The sequence below is a fragment of the Helicoverpa armigera genome, chromosome 11, assembly GCF_030705265.1.
Source record: "Helicoverpa armigera isolate CAAS_96S chromosome 11, ASM3070526v1, whole genome shotgun sequence".
Taxonomy (NCBI): domain Eukaryota; kingdom Metazoa; phylum Arthropoda; class Insecta; order Lepidoptera; family Noctuidae; genus Helicoverpa; species Helicoverpa armigera.
The window spans coordinates 8,673,724-8,695,409 of record NC_087130.1 but is presented as its reverse complement, the minus strand read 5'-3'; the positions used below and the strand labels follow the sequence as shown (position 1 = coordinate 8,695,409).

Here is a 21,686-nt window from a genome sequence, read left to right as displayed (position 1 = left end):
ATAATGTACTGTAGCTGATAGTGGCTTCCTCGTAGAAGTAGATCGAGCAAAAATTGCTCGTTCAAATGGAAATCAGGTTAATGATACGTTCGATAGATAGTTTAATAGGCAATATCATGGAGCTTGAGGTTGTAATACTTGTAATTAATATGCAGTACATAAAATGTTATGGTTACGTCGTGAGTTACTGTCGGATTTAAAAATAGGCTCGTTTAGCTGATTATGACATCTCTATGATTAAGTATTTTGTTTATGATAGTTTCTTTTTCTGCTACTTTCTACGATAAGGGGGTTTATTTATCTCTTTTTCTCTCAAATCTCTATCGTCCCTTTTGTATGTATTTTCAACTTGCTGTGTTTCTCTATCGTACGACTAATTCAAAATCGAACTAATGTATTTGGTAAATGTCTATTGTCTGAATTCATTACTTCAACATTGTAACAATATAACAAAGTGTTAAGACTAACTATTCTTCTTAATTGTCTATAGTCTGCATCATCCGTTTTGAATCTCAATAGTTTCTTGCAAACATATTTTCCACATGACACATTGTGCAGAGAAATACGAGTATACATAGCTTGACCTACCTCTGCAACTTCTAAATAATTGTCAACGGTACAAAATCTAAATATACACAATAATTCGGGTCGTGCTGCATCGTAATGCTGTTTTGAATACATTGTGCTCTGCTCCGTCTGTTTTACGCCAAATTGTTCAATTAGGATGGCTTTCATTACAGTAATTTTTGCGGTTGTACTATCTCATTAAAGGTACATTTGATGCTGATGATAATGTTACAATATTTGGGCTAAACGCTTACTGCATTTAGTCGTCAGTAGAAACGTACCTGATGTACTAGATTCTTTATTTTTTATGACGAAATATGTATCTATTTTCTTGTGCATTAAGTCTGTCTATGCGATTAAGTCTCTTCTGTATCCCAATAGTCGTATGAAAGCCAATTATGTCGTCCTAAAACCAACATTGACCATTATCTGTTGGTTTAGTCTACCTTATCCCGTCATCTGCCACGTCACTGTCTGGCCGTGTCAAGGCTCCACGCTATTCATCAATAATAAACTTCTATTAATAGTTATTTATCCCAATTGTGATTGGGGACATTGGGTATTTTCCATGGTGTTGTAATTTTGCGCTGTTGACGGTCCAATTGGAAAAAAATCCATACCCAAGCTGAATTTTGCGAAGCTGCCGAATCATGTACTTCGAATGTTAGTTGCGTTTGCAGGTCTGTTCTCTGTTCTTTTAAAATGGAATCCAGCCAAGTGCATCCGCGAAGTTAAACTTAGTTGGTAGTTTTTGAGGACAGAATTTTGTTTCTTACTTATTTTTCCGAGATTAAGCACGTTCACGTTTTACAATGGTTGATATTAGGTTCCCATAGGAGCATGAAATAATCGTGTTTGAAATGATGCCAATTTTTTTAAAAGAAATGTCGAAACAACTTTTAAAACTATATTGCGAAATCTGAAGATCTAGAAATGGCACGTAGTCTAGTCTTAGTCTCCAAATTAAGCTTAAGGAGCTAGAGAGTTGTTAGAGAGAGTTGTCCAATGTCTCATACGCATAACGGCACTTCGTTTTTTTTCTAAAAAGATTATTTGAAACTCGTCAGGAATCAAGAGGTTGTTAATTTCACCGTGAAACCATCTGATCTGTCTATTATGTCCTTAAACGGCGCAGCTATCTTAGCAATTTAAATAAATTGTATCGTATCGTAAATTCATATCAAAGACAAAATTTTCATATTGAATAAGAAATCCGATTTTCATTTGTATACGAATTACCATTTCAAAGCGTTGATTTGGTCCTATTTTGCCTAACAAGAGCCTTTACGTGACTTTAATATCTACTGTGTTTAGCTGTTTTATCCTTGGAAATGTATTATTTGCTGACTTACATAATAACATTTTAAGCTACTTTTCCGATACACTGACTTCAATATTGCTTGTTTCACTTACGCAACTTACATTGTACTCGATTATCGAAGCAATCGTGTGTGCAACATTATTATCCTGCCGCTGAGCAGAAATAAAACTTTTTCTGAGAATGAAAGGAGTATGTAAACTTTAATGGTATTAGTATAGACGTATCAAAACTGCTTTCTTCATTTAATTACCTTTAGATCTACGCCATTTAATTTTATTAATACATTTATTGTTAATCGATTGTAGCTTCGATGCCTAATATAGCCAACGGCTGCGCCATTCAATGCCGTGTGCCAAAAAAAGTCGTGCCCACTTACTGTAAGTTACCGTATAAATTAAGCGAGATCTTCCAAGGCGAGGCTGGCTTTCGATAAAATCCGGTCCGACTTTACTTTTATTTGTGGATGCTGATGTCCACGGTCCACGACAAACTTATTACGCCCTTATTCCACACTCGGGAATATCGCGAGCTGTATTTGCTTATGCCGCTTTTACGACAAGCGAAACAAACGATTCTCCCGTCTGCAATTCATGAAACAAAGTCTGTGAAATGCACCATCTTAAATACTTACAAATGTGAAAATTAGACGCTGTTATCTCTAAAACAAAGGTGTGCATTTATATTTCTGCTTGTAAATTATGTATATTTTTCTCATCGCTGAAAAACTTTCTACGCCTTTTAAGAATAGATGCTAAGTTTTTGCAATATGTTCCAAGAATAGTGTTTCACTTTATTTACAGATTTACTTAAAGTTGTCTGCATTTTAGGCTGTGCGAGGTCGTTGTTCCCATTAAATTGTCCGCAGATACGAAATTACCTCATTCATTCTTTAAATGGTTGTATGTTATTAAAACATTAGTAATGTGGCTTCGATTTCAGTTCATTTGGAGCGTAAACACTCGACACCGGACAAAACGAGATCCAGTGTATAAAGTTGTGAACTACTTTGATCAGCATGATGTTTGGCGCATGTCGCGAAGCTATGTTGCAACACGTGCCCAGCATGTAGGTCTCTTGTGCTTTCTGATCTAAGTAATGGTCCTGTTTTCTCTCAGCAAAAAGTCGAGCAACAAGTCGCTCTGACTCATCGGTTCGGTTTGCTTAACAACCGCGATTTCAGCTACGTGATCCACTAACATCGCTATATGATTTACATTTTCACTTATTAGATATTTGATCTGAGAGAATATTGCGTTGTGGGATGTTGCCATCACGTTCGGCGTCGTCGCAATATTAAAGCGAATTTCATGTTTCTAGAAATAGCGGTTCGCTCGTTGCGTGAAGGCTCACCAGATTATTGTTGTAATTTATATCATAATCTTTGAACAAAGAAAGCATTTTACGTTATATAAAACTGTTGTTTGTTGTTGAAAACGGAAGAAAAATGATTGTGGAGTGGGTATTTGTCCGTCTAAAATATTATATTTTGTGCTAATATTGACGACTCGCATTATCGCACGTTGAGTGTCAAGTTAGTCATGTCTTACTTTAAAATGGTACAGCGATATCAGGTGACATACAAATCTTAACAGCTGTTATTTGCATTAACTATCTTTGACTTGCAAACAAAATTGTGTCTCAAAATAACTTCGCAAAAGTAAAATGCTATTCATTTTCTGAAATCATTCCAATAACAAAGGCTATCTTTGCTGCTGTGAAAATTACATGTATGAATGTAATTTTTCGCAAATCTTAAATTCTGAGCACGTGAGTCTACAATCTACTAGTGCGAAAGATAAATATACGTCAATTATGAATGAGAAAGATTGATTTCGCTTTTCAGAAGATCACGTTTGGCTCTATTTACTATCGATATACGGTCTTTGATCATTATGACATGCATGTTTTCTGAATGTCAAATAGATTTTTTGAATACGTAACTAAGTTTACTTAAGTTTTACTTGTAGACTTAGCTTCGTCTTTCAGATCAATGTATTCAAGCCCAATTCTCGATATTGATGTGGTTTTTTTCATACGATCGTGGTATGAATAACAATTGGTTCCATCAAACGCTGTACACGCGAAAGCTTTTTAATATTAATCCTCTTATTCTTAACCTTTAAGTAAGCTTAAGTTATTTTTATGCAAACATTTTAATGCCTACAGATTTATGCTAATATGATTATGTAAGCGAAGCGACAATTTCTCTTTGGTTCGTGTCATTATCGTTAAGTGATTCGACTTTAATGGCAGCGTATTAAATGTGTTTTGATTGGAACTGACGTTTATTTTTCCGGGTGGTCGTTGGCGTAAGATGTAACCCTTTCTCCTGTTGATGTTGTTTACCTATAGTAGTAGCATTCACATTTACATTGATGCCCAGACATCGATCCATTTGCCAAGTTAGACTTACAATCTATCGAGTATCTATTCGTTTGAATCTAAATCCTACTGTATTGTTGTTAGGGCAGCGATCCAACCACAATCTTACTCGGTAAACTCTAAAGATCGAATCTCTCACATTCTAGGTTTTGTTCATTTCGCTAATGCAACATTGCTTTTTGCTATCTCGAAAACTGTTCAGTACTGTTTCGCTTCGGTAAACAAACCGAAGTGAGAAAAACACTTCACAAGAATAGATTGTGATTTCCAATAGCACCCGGTTGTTCTTCATTGTCTTTATTTAAAGGAATTCATAAACATTTTATTGTTTCTTTGCCGTTACTCATATCATTTGAATGTCAGATAGAAAATGCGTACACAGTGGTCTGAAGAAAAAATGTGAACAAATCAATGACCATGTAGGCAGATCAGTTTTCTGCACTATTTAACTTGAAGTTTTTTTCAAATGTTATGCATTGATGTCATCTTCGTACATTGGTCTAGCAATGCACATCCGCGTGGTTGTTGGCTATTAACCATCCTCATAATACCGTCTTGAGTCGTGTGAATCAGAGTGTGAGAACGGCACGCTATATTGATGCACCATATGTACCCCTGCAAGTAAAACAGGAATTTTCGCAATTTATGTTCGGTACTGTTAGCTAATCTAGGGTTCTTAAGCTTTTTACTCGTATAGCCCGTTTTGAGAATCGTGCTGTTAGAGTTTATGTTATTCAAGAGTTATTACTTACATGTTCATCACACAAAGAAGTATGCTAGATCCAAGTAGGTACTCCAACAATTTGATGTAAAAATACGAATTAGTCTAGGCGTATCTCCGCACGGGATAAGGAATAAAGTTTTAATAGCATCACATCAAAGAAACAAGGGCGCTTTAGAAAGCCTGTGCTATACAATCAGATTCCTACAATATCGTAAATTTGTTACAGCGAATCGATATGAATTGACCTGCTTCCTTAGACTGTAAACGTCAGGTTTTGATGGATTACTGGAAAATGTTATCTAATCAATAACGGGAAACTTAGAAATGTGGCTTCTTGGAAATCGAAATCAATTCTTTTTATATCTTGAAAGTGGTAAGAAAATATTTTAGGGCCTTGCGAGTGAGCAATCCAATCCATTAGCATCGATTTAGGAAAGAGTTTCTACATTGAAAACTGAAGCGCACGAGTGCGTCCGGAGAAGTTATTCAGATTGTTTGGAAGTGTTAAGGCTCATTGGTATTCAGCAGTGTGAATGCGTCCTTTCGCGTCCGTCAGAACTTCTCAACTAGGTGACATAGCTTCCGACGTTGGCCGGACGCATGCAAACGCGTCTGCTTAATGCGTGATTGATTCCGCTCTTCCGAGAGGTAGAAAAACGATTTGTAGATTAAATAGTGGTATTTTTCATTGAAACTTCTTCTGTCCAAATAGTCTTTCTTCATCAGACTTCCCATTTATTTATTAACGTATAAATTAATTGTTCGCAAAATAACTCACTTAACCTAACCTACCTTCTGGTTTTCGTATAGAAAAGTGTGGTACCTAAATTTTCCAACTCTCTCATGAATGACTGAAAATTTACAAGACAACAGTATATAGCAATTAATATTAGTCTAAACTGGTCAGCATGATTTGTCCTTTTCATAAAATAAAGGATGGAGGATCAACCCACAACCGACATAATCTAATGCTTTGTGGACAAACTATGATCCTCGTATAATGGATACACAAGTGAGGGCCGTGTAAACAGAGATAGATATAATTATGTGTCACCCAGTGATGGATGCTTACGATGTATCCACAAGGTAGTTTACGACTGACCTCAATAGGGCCTTAGATACAAAAGCAGTAGGTACCGTGAATGATTTGCGAAATTTCGGGCCGTGGTTGTTTAATTAAATTGTGTATTTCAGTCGTATTTGCATTTGTGGCTTGTACAGTTGCATTTAATTTTGCCCGAATGGGCTGTTTTCTCCATTCAAACTATCATTTCTACCCGTATACTGAATTTAAGCTTTCAAGCCCTGAAGTGTATACAAAGATTGAACGAACATAATGAAGACTTTTGTAAAATTATATTCACTTCGACGTCTTCTTTTTCTTAAACCATTTCTTTTTTAATCCGGATAAGTGCGGAAATCCTCCACTTTGGTCCAGAAGCAAAAACAATGTTTAATAATAAGATCTCGTCTGACGTAACTTATTTTCGTTTCTGTCCAACGTGCCTGGAATACTCCCCATCTCCTTAATTACAGATATATTGCAGCCGACAGATGTTCCTTGTCGTTTACCTATAAAACCTTCCAGAAGTTTCCTCGAGTTATGAAGCTATAATACTTTAAAGGCTTTCCCCGGAGGTTATATCGCATTTAGTTCGGATAAGACAGTTTCTGTCAAACTTTTGCGTTTGTTCTTTTCTTCGTAATAGAAATTATGACATTTCTCTTGGGAAAAACGATTCTGGGGAATTTAGAATTTCTTCATATCCACTTATTCGCTTCTTTCGCCTGTTGATCGGAAAATCTTTTCTAGTTACTTTCATTAAAATATATGGTTTCCAATTATTCAAATTATTGACCGGTCTTTTAATTTTAAAATAAATATTAGCATACATTTTACCTTTCTCTAACCCGTTACCTCCCCTAAATATTCAGCAGGGAGGAGGTCGTTTACTTTGAAAACCGCTGTGTTTAAAATAAAGATACGGTCCATAGTTTCGAAGCTGTCTAGACTATGGAATATGGAATAGCTCTCGCAAGGAGTATTTATTTTGCTTAATACTGCAGAACTCAAGTTGTACTAAAGCCAAGCAAACATAAAGGATTTGCAGATGCACGGGCTAGCAGCTTTAGAGTCACGTATTTAGCAACGGTTGCTTGTAGAAGATTAGATTTCTGGAAAATAATAATAGAGCACTAAACATTTATTTCTTTTCGGCGATTAAATCTTATTGTCCTACTAAAGATTATCGGTTTATAGCTTTCCTAAAAGTAATGAAAAGAATCTGCTTTGAATTCTTTACGATACAATCCGGGCCAAAGTCACATAACAAGAGCCATACGCGTCTTATCATAAAATTCCTTTCCATTAAACAATTTTACGAGTGATAACAACGCATTACTTCGTGCCATTTGTTTACGACTCACGTTAAAGCACAATGTCAATGTCAATTACTGTTTGTCGTGTAGACACTGTTTCTAAGCCTAGCCGAGGTCGTGACTGGAAACAAGCTCTTGCTATAAGGCTCCACCTGCAAACACCCATCAAAGGAAACTAACCTTTAAACTAGTCACCCCAAGATCGAAACTCCTAAAAACATTTAAATGACTCATCAGTACAGTCACGAGCAGCAATAAGTTATCATTTAAAAAATAGGATTAAGGGTCCCGTGGTTTATGTAACAATAAAAGCTTTACGACATGTAGACAAGCGGCGTTTTTCTATCGGATTTCTTTTTGTTTGCGATTGTACTTGTGTTACCTTCATATTTTTGGCAGCAAGTGTTTTCGTTCCAAAACATAAGCCTGGATTTGCGTGAAGCTGATAACAGTTGATATAAAACGCAACGTAACATGCTTTTAGGTGAAATTATATTACGGTAGTGAGATCGTGTTTTTATTGGATGAAATTGATCGTATGGAATTTATATTATGAAATGAGATGGAGATGAAGATTAGTCCAATTTAATTAATACCTGCATAAAAAATATAAAGAATGAAGTTTACTCAAAAATTCCCATAGCCTTGAATGAACAATATGGAAAGAACCATGCACAATGCAAATACTACAAGCATGACTTAATTCTATTATTAATCAACATACTTATAATATAATAAATACAAATGCAGCAATTTAATTCATGGCTACCCAATGATTTGTCGTTTTTGCAAACCAAGGCGATAGTCGACAATAATATTGATACATATCGACTATAATGAATAGTATCATAGTCTACCAATCATTGTGAAATTATAATATGTCGGTCTAGTCTAGCCTTTCTTAGAATGTTGTGATATAAATGTCAAAACTTCTAGTGTGGGTAGTTAGGCCTCGAAGGGAGATCAGATAACTGCTATTATAAATTGTAGTCATAATCCTGTTAGGTATTAAAAAATACGTTCGCCCCAAATCAGGATCTAGTGAGGGTCAAGTTAGTGACTAACTTAGTCATTCCAAAAAATTGTTGGTTGGGTGAGATTAAGAGCCTCTAAATTGTTTCGTTGCTGTTCCTGAACGATGATCAGTGATCAAGTGACTTCTCGTATGGAAGTATCGCAGCTTAATTTTATTTAAGCCATTGCAAAACAGAGGGTTCCTAAAGATAGGTTTGATTCTTTGACCTTCGAGTTCATTCGAATTTAAAGTATTATTCCGAAATCGTTTTCAAGTCTCCTTTCCCCGTCTCAAAGTAAAGTCCAAATAGTTTCTTTCTATATTTAGCACTTTTTTCTATGCATTCGTGTCAATCAACTATTCGTGCCAACTTTTCTTCTCAGAATATCAAATTATATTCGAAAAGCCTTTTTTGCTACTCATAAACAACATAAATATTCATAAGAAGGTAGGTTAACTTATATTTCTGGCAGCTTACGTCATAGACGTTGAGATTTATGCCATTTTCCAAATGTGTCCGAATTTTAATGAATCATGAATAATTAACATAACCGCAGCGTGGCCATGCATTGCCTGCCTATCGTCAGAGAAAACACGGAAAAACGATTATTAAAATGAAATTCCGAATTTCGTACGAACAATGTACATTATTCATGATTCAATAATTGCGTTTTTCATATTGGAGCGAGATAAGCAAACGTTTGTTAATATCATAATCCTCATGTCCTGAAACGCGAGCACTGTGAAACTTCAGTCAGTAAAATATTTTGTTGCCTGTAATTTGAACTTTCCCCATATCCAATATTACCTGTGCCATTAATTCTTCTGATTTGAGATATCGGATTTTATTTTATTTAAACATTCATTTCGAGCAACAAGACTCGATGCCCATTCGAGACATAAAATAGGTTCTCTCTGAAATAAATGACTCTGAGAATTACCTAGGACTAACTAGTGTTACACAAGTATCGCAAATAGACCTTTCACATCAGAGACCTCTTAAGCTTCATTTAGCAAACCGCAACCCAATCAACGGTAATTAGATGTCAAATGCATGTCATATTGGAACGCTGCGGTAGAGATTTATACCGAGGCCGACCCAACACTGGTTGCCCAACCATATTGGCTATTAGTATAATTAACATTGGTTAAGGGTTACGTTAACGATAACCGATTCCAGTTAACTACACTAAGTAGGCTTGATGAGACAATAATCGGATTATTCGCAATTTGCTGGATAGAGTTAAATGATGTGATGATGTAGATAGATGGAATGTGTATTTCATCTACTTAAAGTTTTGCACGATACTACATTAATCAGAAGGTAGTGATAGTTTTTGAATGGATAGGATGTTTATTTTTGATGACTGTACGTGTATAACCATCGTTGTTTACTTACATCAAAACGTCAAGGTTGACATTGTAGTAAAAAGTAATAAGTTCACGCTATCTGAAACATAGCGTCTTATTTCTCAATAGAACAGATACAATAACACGCGTCAGTGTACTTTCAGGACAATTGTTAGCTGGTGTAACATTCCCTTACGTGATGCGAAATGACAATGGAACAAAGCCTCTAGTCTGTTCGCGCGAAATATACCAACTGCGATCCGATAAATTAAACATCATTGTTTGTGTTCTGCGATTTGCCCCCGACCTTACATCTGCGCTCACATTACTCACCCACTATTATGATAACAATTTAATAATCGTTTGTGACTTAATTTCTGTTTTCTATTTCCAGGTCACCTCAACGCCTGCCCAGCCTTAGTCTATAATCATCACTGCCAACTATTCCGCCCTGCACGCTGCGCGCTTAATGCCGCCATGCTAGACAAGATTTATATTAATTATAATAAGAAAGCTCAAGGATATAGAAAGTTCGAGAAGTACTGGCGCACGTGACGTCGACGGGAGCGCAAGGAGGGCGACATGAGTCAGTCGCAGGACGAGGCCCGTGCGGCCAGGATACAGAAGTATAAGGAGGAGAGAAGAAAACAGCTCACGGCTAGAACAGCGACGCTATTTTCTGCTAACGTCACTGAGAGGTGAGTTCAGTCGTAAAGCCATAAATTAAGCAGGTTTCAATGCATTTTATATATTTAATTGCTTCTTTAAAACAGTGTACTAATTTTGAATTGTTTTTTTTTTTAATTTTTAAATATGTTTCGTTGTTAATTTCAGGCGCCCGAAAAGATCACCCGAACAGCCGCCTCCGGACGACGTTGCTTCTCATCTCAAGTCTTCCTCGGAGCTAAATCTTAACACAGCTTCAACTTCAGTGCCTATTAGAACGACGCGTACCTCTCGTTTAAGAGCTGCTGCTGCAAATCTTTCTGATTCCTCGCCGTCTCCAAGAAAATCCAATAGAAGTTCATCTGTACAGTCATTACTTGAAGACGCCAAAACTAAATCAGCTAAAAATTCCAAGTTACTAGATAGAGATAAAAGATCAAATAGAAGACAGAGCAATGAGAAAGAAAACTTTAAAAGTGCGTCTGCGACGCGCTTCGATAAAGATATTGGTGCTATTAAGACGAAAACTAAACATTCCATTAATAAAAATATTTTAGAAAAAGACAAAAATAATTTTATAGTGACTAGTCCTAAAGGAAAGAATGCTGACGAAAAGCGCAGTTCTAAATTAGATGAAAGTAGGAGCAAAAATTCCATAATCGAAGAAAAGAAAACGAATAGTGAGATATACGAAAGAAAACACGAAAAACCTTTACGAGTCAATAGTGAAGAATTTTTTAACGATATTGTAAACGAAAAAGACTCATCTAGTATAGATGACGAGAAAATCGACGATTTATTTAATAATCTTGTTGTTGATGATGTTGAAAACCTGAATGGTATTGAAATTAAGATAAACGATCAGCTTCTGGATGATGATGGGCTTAAATATAGTCATAATATTCCTGCCGCTGATAATAAAGCAATAGAAGTTAATAATGTTGATGTTTATGTAGAAGATAGTGTAGTGCCAAAAGTGAAAGAGGATGTAGGAGGCTTACTAGGGGCTGTGTGTGTGCGCAAAGTGGAAAGGTTCAGTGAATTGCTCAGCAACTTGTGTTCGCCTTGCGAGGCAGACATATTGTTTGAAGACATCTTGGTCGAAAACGGAATTGACGGTGACAATGATTCGGTAAGTTTAACTACATGACTTCATTAATTTAGCGTGTAGTTATAATTAGACATGTAGATTGGATTAAGTTTTTGTTTATGTATGTAGCGCTAGTATTTACGCCAAGTATTTCATTGTCTTGACAAGTTTAGTCATATAAGCTGGAATCTGTTGTAACAATGACTAGAACGTTGTTGATTTTCAAACCATGCCTTTTATCTCTGCATAAATACCTGATTCTATGAAAATTCCACTGAGTTCAAGGCACTTACGATATAACCAGAAGCCAGTGTTTCTAATCGTACTATTGTTTTCTAACTCAACTCTATAACATTTCAATTGTATTTTCCAAGTAATATAATATTAGTCATTTCACACATATTATTTGCGGTTTTTATTATAACATTACTCAATGTCGTTGCATATTCATCATCGTGGTGTACTTGAGGCTTCGGTATGCAAAATGTAATACTTAACTGACGCAGTTGTAGGAGATTGATAGCGTGCGAAATTATCTTCATTCATCAATTGTCAGTCATCCATCTTATCAATTAGTATCAATCTATGTCTTACAAGTACATTAACCTTTTGTCGTGATTATCTTCAATACTAGCTCCTATCGAGGTAGAGCTAATTTCCGCCATGAGTTAAAAGTACTATGCTCGAGCAGAGGCTGTAAAACCTCTAAACAATGTACCTTTTAAACCTCTATTTTTCTTGATTGGTCAATCGAAATCGGTTTAGTACATTTAGCGCGATAACGCTACAAACAGACAGAGTTATTTTTGCATTTATAATTATATTATTAGTAAGGATTCATCTATAATTTTATCTCGTCTTGTTTGTTTTCTCATCCGATATGGAAAGTTCTCTTGACTCTGATCTAATATTTATTTTAGTCCGCTGCCTTTCAGAAGTTATTCTCAAGTCGTTTAATCAATGTTTAGTTTCTGGAAGTTTCTTACTGCTGTTCTGGCATAAGACAAGAATTTCGATTAATTTGAAATTAATATAACACTTAAGGATTCCTTCCTTAAGCAATATTGTCTAGAAAAAACCTATTATGTACTTTATTTTCTGCATTAAATTTGAATCTTTTTGTGCACCATGTCAAACGTCCATCAGTTTGTATTCTTCATTTATTTTCGAATCTATTTTATTTGCACGTCAGCTTTGAAAAAGATTGATTATGATTTATATTAATACTATCTTCATTAAGCAATTCATTTTCTGAATATTTTTATTGACTAGCTTGTCTGCGAACTAAAATAGGTATCTAATAATGTTTTATTTTTATACGGGAGCTTGAGTTACTTTCTCTAGTAACAAGTTTATCTAGATTCTACTCAGTTGATTACTTATCGGACTCTCAGACTAACTTTATTGCTAGATTTTCCCGTTTAACCATTTCTTTGGTTTATCTTATCTCGGCGCTCTGTTAATTATTGTTGCGGTTAATTTAAACTTGTAGATTTTGTTGTTTTCTTTAGATGTAAACAACTTTGCTCGGATGAGGTAAACTAATCTTTATTAAGTACATAGGTATTTTTCTTACTACGTATAATTAATCATCTCTTGCTGTGTTTTAGTTACACGTCATTTTTTATTCTTATTATCTACGTAGTAATTATAATTATGTATTTATAAGTTTTTTGTCCTAGTTAGCGTTCCACTTATAATGTCGGCATCTTTTCTACCATAAACGCAGAAAACCTTGAGAATTATTATCTTATTCATCATACTTTAACCATTCGCTTCCAGATCGCGTTTTGATATTTTACAAAACCTGTCTTGAAAGGATGTTATATAGCGGTATAATTATAACATCTCATTAGCTATTAATTAATATTCAAGTGGCTATGTTTAACGCCTCATCAAAACTCAGGCTTTAATCATAAATGTACAATTTGTATTGGACTTTATCTTTATGGACATAAAAACTTAACCTTTTGTACTGAGCAAGAAATACGTCTAGACGAGTCTCTCAAATACTTCTTCTGCATTTCCAGTTCCACAGCCAAATAGTTAAAGTTATGATTGTTTTTATTTTGTTTCGAGTTCAGGCAACAGGTATAATTTTTAAATTGTGACATGAGTTCGTAGCCCTATGTTTAAAGAAGTCCTAAAATATGTGATATGCCAAAAACCAGCTCCACTGGCCTTATGAAGTGTCCAGACTGCGATCAACTATTGAGAAATTCTTCATGGATAAATCCTGATATAACTTTGATCAAATTGCACACAGCCCATCTATCCTACTCGCGACTATTGCATCAATGAAACATCCATATAAATAACCAACAAGTTAATTGCCCTGAACTGCACCCACGGAGTCATAGCGTAAAAAATGGCCATAATATCCAGAAACCTTCACCTCTGCCTTCGATTATCAGCATGATAATCATCATAAAAAAACGTGACTATCATATTAATTCTTATTTATTCTTTCTCGTTACACCCAAGGCCCACTTGGCCGTATTATGTAATTGCCGTATTTACTTGGAAGCCTGTTTTTTTCACTGCACAATGTTTGTAAAGTGTCCGAAGCTTTCCTTATTGCTTGAAATTACCATTATTATGTCTTAAAACGTTTATGGTATGATTATACGTGATCGGAAATCGATGGAAAGTATGTGTTAATTTAAGGCCCTTTTTTGAATAAATTCTTGCTTTGTATTTGTCGATATTTTTATTTTTAATCATGGAGAGGTGCCACCCAAGGCTGACGTTATCTTTTGTATTTAGTCTACTCATGTATTTTAGATACATAGTGCTTGTGAAATTTTCTTCTCATACTTAGATACTTCTCAGTCGCTCCTTGTAAAACACTGGTACTCAGACGCATCTGGTTACACATAGTTGGGAAAAGGCTCGGGAGATGATGATGACTTAGATACAAGTACATCTCAAATAACGATAATTCACATTTAGAATTTCATTCTAGACCACTGTGTCCCCCGCATGAACATAGTCGTCTCGAATGCAACTTGGCAATCGGGTCAAGTACCTATGGCTGCATATGGCGATGTCGTGAAATTACATGTAAATTATCGACGCTTCATTTGACCACCATAAATGGGTGACGAGGCCTAGATAAACGAGCTTGCGACGAAACCGGTGTTTTAGCTGGGAGACTTGAATACTATGCCATTGTCTTGTTATAGTTCCTTTTTTAGGATAGACGAAAAATAAACATCTGTTTAGGTCATTGTAAGTTTTTTCTATTGTTTGTTTACCGAAGCCTAGAAGTTCAAGGGTACAATTCTATTGAATACAAATGTTTGAGGACATAAAAGAATAATGCTTAAAAATGTCGCAATGTTTTCCAGAAAATAAATAATTTGTTTTTTTCCTGCTCTAAATAATGTTGAAAAGTTACTGGTTCCTGAAAACTTTCAGTGGCGTTTCGTGCTCAAGTTTGTTTTCTTTTGAAATGAATTTATTCAAAGAAATTACGATAAATTGCGTCAGATATTCTGTGAGTTATAATGTTATATAAGATTCCTTGTATCGATAAAGCGATTGAGAATTTCAGTTTTTTTTTGCGGTTAAATTTCTGACAAGCCATCACCATTGTTCGGTACTTGAACGCCTTGATTCGGAATCGTAATTTCTTAAGTAAGCATGGCAAAAAATAAACTTTTAAAGTATTGTAATTTCATTACATGGCCTCCCACGCTACCGAATGCACCATCGACCTTAAATGGTGACTTTCGACCGGCGCAAAAACGACTGTCGCTAACATTCTTATGTCTTATTTCATATGATAATAAGGTCGTTTTTGGCGTGTTACGTAAATAAAGAAGTGTCTTGATAAGCCGGTTGAGTGAAACAACGCCAATTTTGGTAGCGCCTCCAGTGTTAATCGATTGTATTGTGTTGTCTGCAAGTCCTGACATGCCGCCGACCTCGTCACCCCATTGCGAGATCAATTCTTATTTGGTTACGATGGTTAAGTATACGGCCTTTTACTTACAACGATATGTGCCGTTTTGTTTGAGGATTGAATATTGAAAGCTGGCTTTGTATTCATATTATTTCATTCTGTTACTTTGACTTGCACCATGTAACTATATCGATAATCGAAACATTATCAGTTGTTAAATCCCCGATTTGAACAATGTGCATCAATTCATGTCTGATTATGGCTTGGTTATCGTAAGTAAATGGCGTATTTCGTCCTGATAATTTTATGACCAGTTTGTTGGCAGGTTCTAATCAATCGCTCATGCATGTAAACAGATCAGTACTATGCGAAACCAACACTGATTTACATTTAGCAATAGATGTCAGGATATGTCAGTCTGCACTCAACTCAATTAGGATAACGACGCATTGCTCCGACTGACATGCTCGTCCTTGCTAAATATATAATTAGCCATGTAGATGCTCCAGCTAATGACTCGCAAATATCTTAGTGACTTGAATCTATCAAACGTCTTGATATACACCTTCTCACGAGGGTTTGTATTAATGAAGCAAGTGCTAATACTTATCCATTAAAGCTAGCTTAAATAATGGTTACCTATCCATCTAAATGCAACTGTGATCCGTAATCATTACCAAAGTAAGTACTTAGTAAAGTAAGTACTTGGTAATTTATATGGAAATTGACTCTTACAAGACTATGTTGCACTGCTGTTTTTGTTTGTTTTAATGCATGAATCTGTAGTAAATATTATTTACAAACAAACAAAATCAAAATATTATTTACCAATAAATGTATGAATAACAGAAGATGAACGCTGTTTAAAAATTATCTCTAAAGAAGTATGTACAATGTTGCAACAGTAATGTTTGTGTATTGATTTTTAATATATTATGTCTTCACTCAAATGTTAATTTCAAAGAGTCGAAAATCCGTTTCATATAGTATCTTCCCTATTACTCGTACAATATAGTCTTACACACATTGTACTGCATCACTGGAAACAAGAAAAGGAATTGTACAATAGCTTGATACACTCTAATCCGTCCGTTGTCAGTTGACGGCAATACAAAATGTATGAAATATTGCCTTGTTCACTCTCAAAGGGATTGTGATCCGTGGTAAGGAATACTACATCTGAGTATCTGTATTTTGCCTCATCGTCTTAGAAGTTGCAAGAGAATGCTAAGGATTGGGTCTGTGGGGAATTTTTCATTTCTTAGTTGAAACACGGAGCCCAAATGAGTCCTGTTTGTCCGCACTGAACTGATGTAAACTCTGTTCAGCTATTAAGGAATAGAAAAAGCAATTCAAGTTTTCTTGCGTTTAAGATCCAACTCAGGTCATCATACTTGGCACTCAATATTAAGTGTCTAGACAGATGATTAATTAGTTGTGTTGCCAAGATAACAGCAATATTGATTATGAGTATATTACGAAACTGCCTGGCAGAATACACAAACAAGTTGCCGTGCGATTCTTATATTTTTACACCTTCCAACGATCCGTGAGATCGGAGCATTGCATTCACGTCCAAATAATGCATTCCGATTCCCACATTCGTCACGTTAGACTGTCACCGCAAATATTTTAATCAAATACCGTAGTTGTTAGTCCGTTGCGTGATTTTATTTTGTATTCGCTTGGTTAGACATGTTGGTAGCCTGTCTTTAATTGATGTATCGTTATTTCGCACTGATTCTGTCGCCCCCTTAACGGGTTGGCTAAGTATAGACTTTAACTTTCATGGATTTTGCTCTAGTTCATATTGTATAATTAGTGCATGACTGACTGGATGTCGATATTGCTTTCTATTTGTTTTTGTGTTAAATCCGTGTATATTGATGGTAAAATGATTAGAATTTATCTCGATGGTCTAGCGGTTCTGCATCTGCTATAACCACTACTACTACACGTTGTTGAGTTTGGCAGTTTAAACCTGAACTCTGACGATTTGCCCTTTTATTGATACAGCCTTAAACAATATGTTCATAGAAGACCTTTTTTTGCTGACATGGTCAGTCTGGCAGATATTTCATTTGACTATCATTCATCATTACCGCTGATACTCAGGCTTAAATTGTGCTAAAAACAGCCGCAATAAATGTTCATATTTTGATACAATCCATCGCACATGAGCTGAACACGAAATTAATTGCATTTTGTCTGACGTTGATCCCTCCCATTATATTGTACCTCAATTTTCATAAATTACGCTTTCGCTTAAAGCTCCTACCTACCAAATTATTTATGATCAATGCGTAAATAGCGAACCACCAACTCTGCCACAATTACAAAAAAATTCATTGCGTTATCACTTTTCAAGAAAACCTTTGTAAATGTTACACTAGCAAGAATTTACAAATTCTTAGGTCTCCAAGATGAAATGTGAATTTTTAAAAGCAGATTAAGAAAGATTATTTTATCAGAATTTCTTAATCTTTCGAGTTTAGTGTTCGTCTTATTGTTCGTTTCTTTTTCGCAAACTAGAATAATATTGTGTATCATTCTCTTAACTTATGCATGCGTATTTTTTCTTATGTTACACTTGCGAAGGTGTTACTTTTACTTTTTTGTAATCTCTCTTGTGTAATGCATTATAATAATGATTATTTTTATGATCAGCCGTGTTGAAGGTTAATGTTTTTTTTTTTGCTGATCTCATTTCCCACGAATATTTTAGTTGGTATTCAGAGCATAATCCTTTTTTTTATATTGGTGATATGGTAGGTTTTTGTTTTTTCATCTGCTAAGTCTTCATAGAGTTAATGATATAAGTGAATAAAGTCAGTATGTATGACGTGTTTTGTGTGTTAGTGTGCAGCTTCATACTCAAGTTTTTTTTTCCTAACCTGCTGTCATGTCATCTGTTATTATTTTTATTCTAAGTAGCTGAGATCATTCTAATATAAATACTATGATTTGGTATTTATTACGTTGAATCATTCTTATTTATATTGATGATCATTAAGGCGTGGGTATGAAGTATATGGACCTATGTCAACTGTTAAAGTAATGACATATTCTAAGTATTATGTATCGAAAAAATGCCTTGTCTATACATTCTACCTGGAGTGTCCTTAAAACTTCGTGCAACTCATAAACCTATGTAAAAACCAGGTTTTCTTTGTTTTGACATCAACCGCAATCAGTCCAATAAACCACAGGTTGTATACTACTCATCCTATTTACTACAATGTACTTAGTTATTAACCGCATTGTGTCAATATAATACGTATTAACTACTAACAGCTTTTGTCACCGACTGTCCGAACATCTATCTCGGTAATGCAAATCGTGGTATCTGCCTAATCCTGTATGTTACCGTGAAATCCGTTGTGGTCATTACGCGTTTGACCTCAATTGTAATATAAATGGACCATTTATTTACATTAGTTATTATATTGGTCATGGAGTATTTTTTGGGATTCAATATTTATCTCTTAGACTGAGTAATTCTACTTAGATCATCACTCGAAAAGATTTGTGTCCATTGTCCCATTAATTTGTGAACATTTTTTTCCCGATTTATAGAAGGGTTGTGGATGATTGACCTTACTTTCTGCACGTGTGTTCTAATACCCATTTAACCGTTAAAACGTTACAAATGAATATTAAACCCGTTCCGGTTTCCGTGCAAGTATCTTTGGTTAATTTTCACCAGTACTAGGAAGTGGTATTTTAATTGCACGCCATATTAGAATAATTAGCAGAAGCGTGCACTTAGTGACATCATGAGCGTATAGAAATTTAATTAGCATGATGTATGTTTATTGTATAAAGTCATGATTATATAATGATGATGTACATATGTACCTGCAAGTACCTGATCGATGTAATTGCCAATTTCCTATCTGATACTCTGTATGAAAGTCTTTTTATCAAAGTCATCAAACATGGCAGATTTTTGTATCAAATGCAGAAATATTTAATCTGAACTTGACAAAATCGATAATCGTCCATTTTGTTAAATCAAACCCGATGCCCCCACGCAATCGACTAAACTTATCTGTCATTGTCACCATCATATCCGCTGCAATAAAGTATTTTGTGGGGAAAGTGCCAATGAAATCATATTGTTTGGCAAGCGTGTTTCTGATTATTACGCAATAAACATTGTATGAGTATTGATACTCTCCTATATTTGTATTACTCCATCTTTAAGTCACGACTACATAAATACATCATCATATTCTTTTCCATTTTCATTTAAATGTTTGTTTGTAATTTTAATTTTGATAGGGAAAAATCCTTCAATTCTTGTCACATTGTAACCAGGTGTTCAATACAAATGAAGTATCACCTTATGAATGGTCGTACCGAAGTGAAAGAAGGTGCGCTCGCGCCGCTCGTGACTCCATATCGCAGTTGCGAACCCACTCCGCGCGTGTTTACGCGCATCGGCGTCTGCGCATGTCTCTATTGCCGTTTGTATCGTGATTTATGTGCGATTGTATATATTTTCTATGTTATGGTTCTGTGTAATAGTTACGTTTAAATGGTTTGTGTTTTGAAACAGTGATTGAAAGTTATGTCGGTTTTATCTTGTTTTGGACGTTTTTTTGAAGTTGGTTGTCTTAAATACTGTGCAGTTGTTTTGATAATATTTTAATGTCCTCATAACCACTAATGATGTCATGATACTTATCACCTATCCAATTTGTTGCCGTAATTACAACAAAGTTAACGTATTTAGAAATCTATTACCACCACTTTCAGTATAACGTTTCCGTTTTGTTAGACGACATTGAATTAACCGATAAGTGAATACGGGTATTGTTGTCGGAAGTAGAAGTTAATCAGTAACCTCGTGAATGACGCCTTGTATGGTGAATTAAGTGTGCCGTCGTGACGCTCTTGTCTCGGAGGAAATTATGTTGCACTCTATCAAATAGATTACAGTTTTATTTATACTTTGTGAAGTTAGAAATCTATCGGAAGGTTATTTTCAGTTACATGGATTTAAAGGAAGATGAATTTGGAAATCTGTCTAACCCCTGCACTCAGAGACATTTAATGATTACTTAAGTCACTCCTTAGTCACAGATTCTCAAAGAAATCCTGCACTAAGGAACGGCTTAAGTAACCATTAAATGTATCTGGGTGTGACCATTAGTCCAGCTCGAAATCACAGTTATTACAATTTAATATTGAAAATCAATCTATTTAGTTTCCCACTAACCAATTCAAAAATAGGTTAAGACCATCTGGCAATGCTATCGCCTAAAAGATGTAGGCAGTTTCTATCATTAAATAACCCTTCTCTTTTTAGTAATAGCTAGATCTTATTCTAGATAGGGATATTACTCAATGAATGTGGGTTTTGAGCTGTGTTTTTCGGCCTACACTGTTCCATTGAATAGTATATTTAAGCCTCATAATAGGCGCCAAGCCCCTTCGCGCCAACATCTTAATTAGTAATTCGGTTTCATCTTAGAACTTATAAAGGAGGCGTGATATCAGAATACTTTCTGACAAATATCCATCACCCTAACCTACCTAAGTCCTACCTAAGTAAGAAATCTTAAGTTTCCATAGTGACAGAACGTTCCATATATTTAGTAGTCCCTTGGTAAATAAAGCGTCCTTTAGTAAAATCGTGATAGGTCACTCATTAGTGGATTTTCTCTTAGTTACAACGTAAATAGGTAGATACATATTAAAATTCTTCCATATTGTATCAAGAGAGATTAATCGTTAAACTTGTAAGTATGCAATACAGGTAGCATATATTACTTGTATTTTTTTCTTCTAGAAAGTAGGCACGTATTTTTCAATGAGAAAAACATGTTAATTATTCAAATATTTCCAGTATTCAATAAGCAGTAAAATAACCACTATAATTTGTCCATAATTTCACTTGTTTATTATCGAAGTAATATACTATGACAGCTAATTATACTGAAAATGTTGTACCACCCTACTAGTGGTTGGATTTAACGCTTTATTGGAACATAAAATTAAAGCAATCCTAAGAAATAACTGCTGTTATGTGTCTGCTTATTTACGTATCGAGTAATTAAAGAGTTATTAAAACTTGAGGTATGTGTGCGTGCTACTTTAAATATAACATGCGATATTGTGTCACTAATTTATAGCTTGTTTTGCAGCTTATGGATAATATACATATTTAAACTACCTGTTGTACAAGCTAAAATGAAAATAATATTCTTAGTTGAAATTTAATTGCTAAATGTCTAAAAATACTCCGTCTATTCTAAGTCTGATAGTAACTACCAAAAG

The 21,686-nt window shown here is 35.0% G+C and overlaps 1 protein-coding gene across 1 annotated transcript in view; it reads left to right on the top strand.

Annotated features, from left to right (window-relative positions):
- The window catches only part of LOC110381148 (supervillin), a 190,337-nt gene that overhangs the window by 12,074 nt on the left and 156,577 nt on the right, over positions 1 to 21,686 (top strand). The window contains exons 2-3 of the mRNA XM_064036849.1: positions 10,133 to 10,436; positions 10,573 to 11,536. Coding sequence (XP_063892919.1) covers positions 10,321 to 10,436; positions 10,573 to 11,536 — 1,080 coding nt within the window. The 5' untranslated portion in view covers positions 10,133 to 10,320. The remainder of the gene's footprint in view (positions 1 to 10,132; positions 10,437 to 10,572; positions 11,537 to 21,686) is intronic.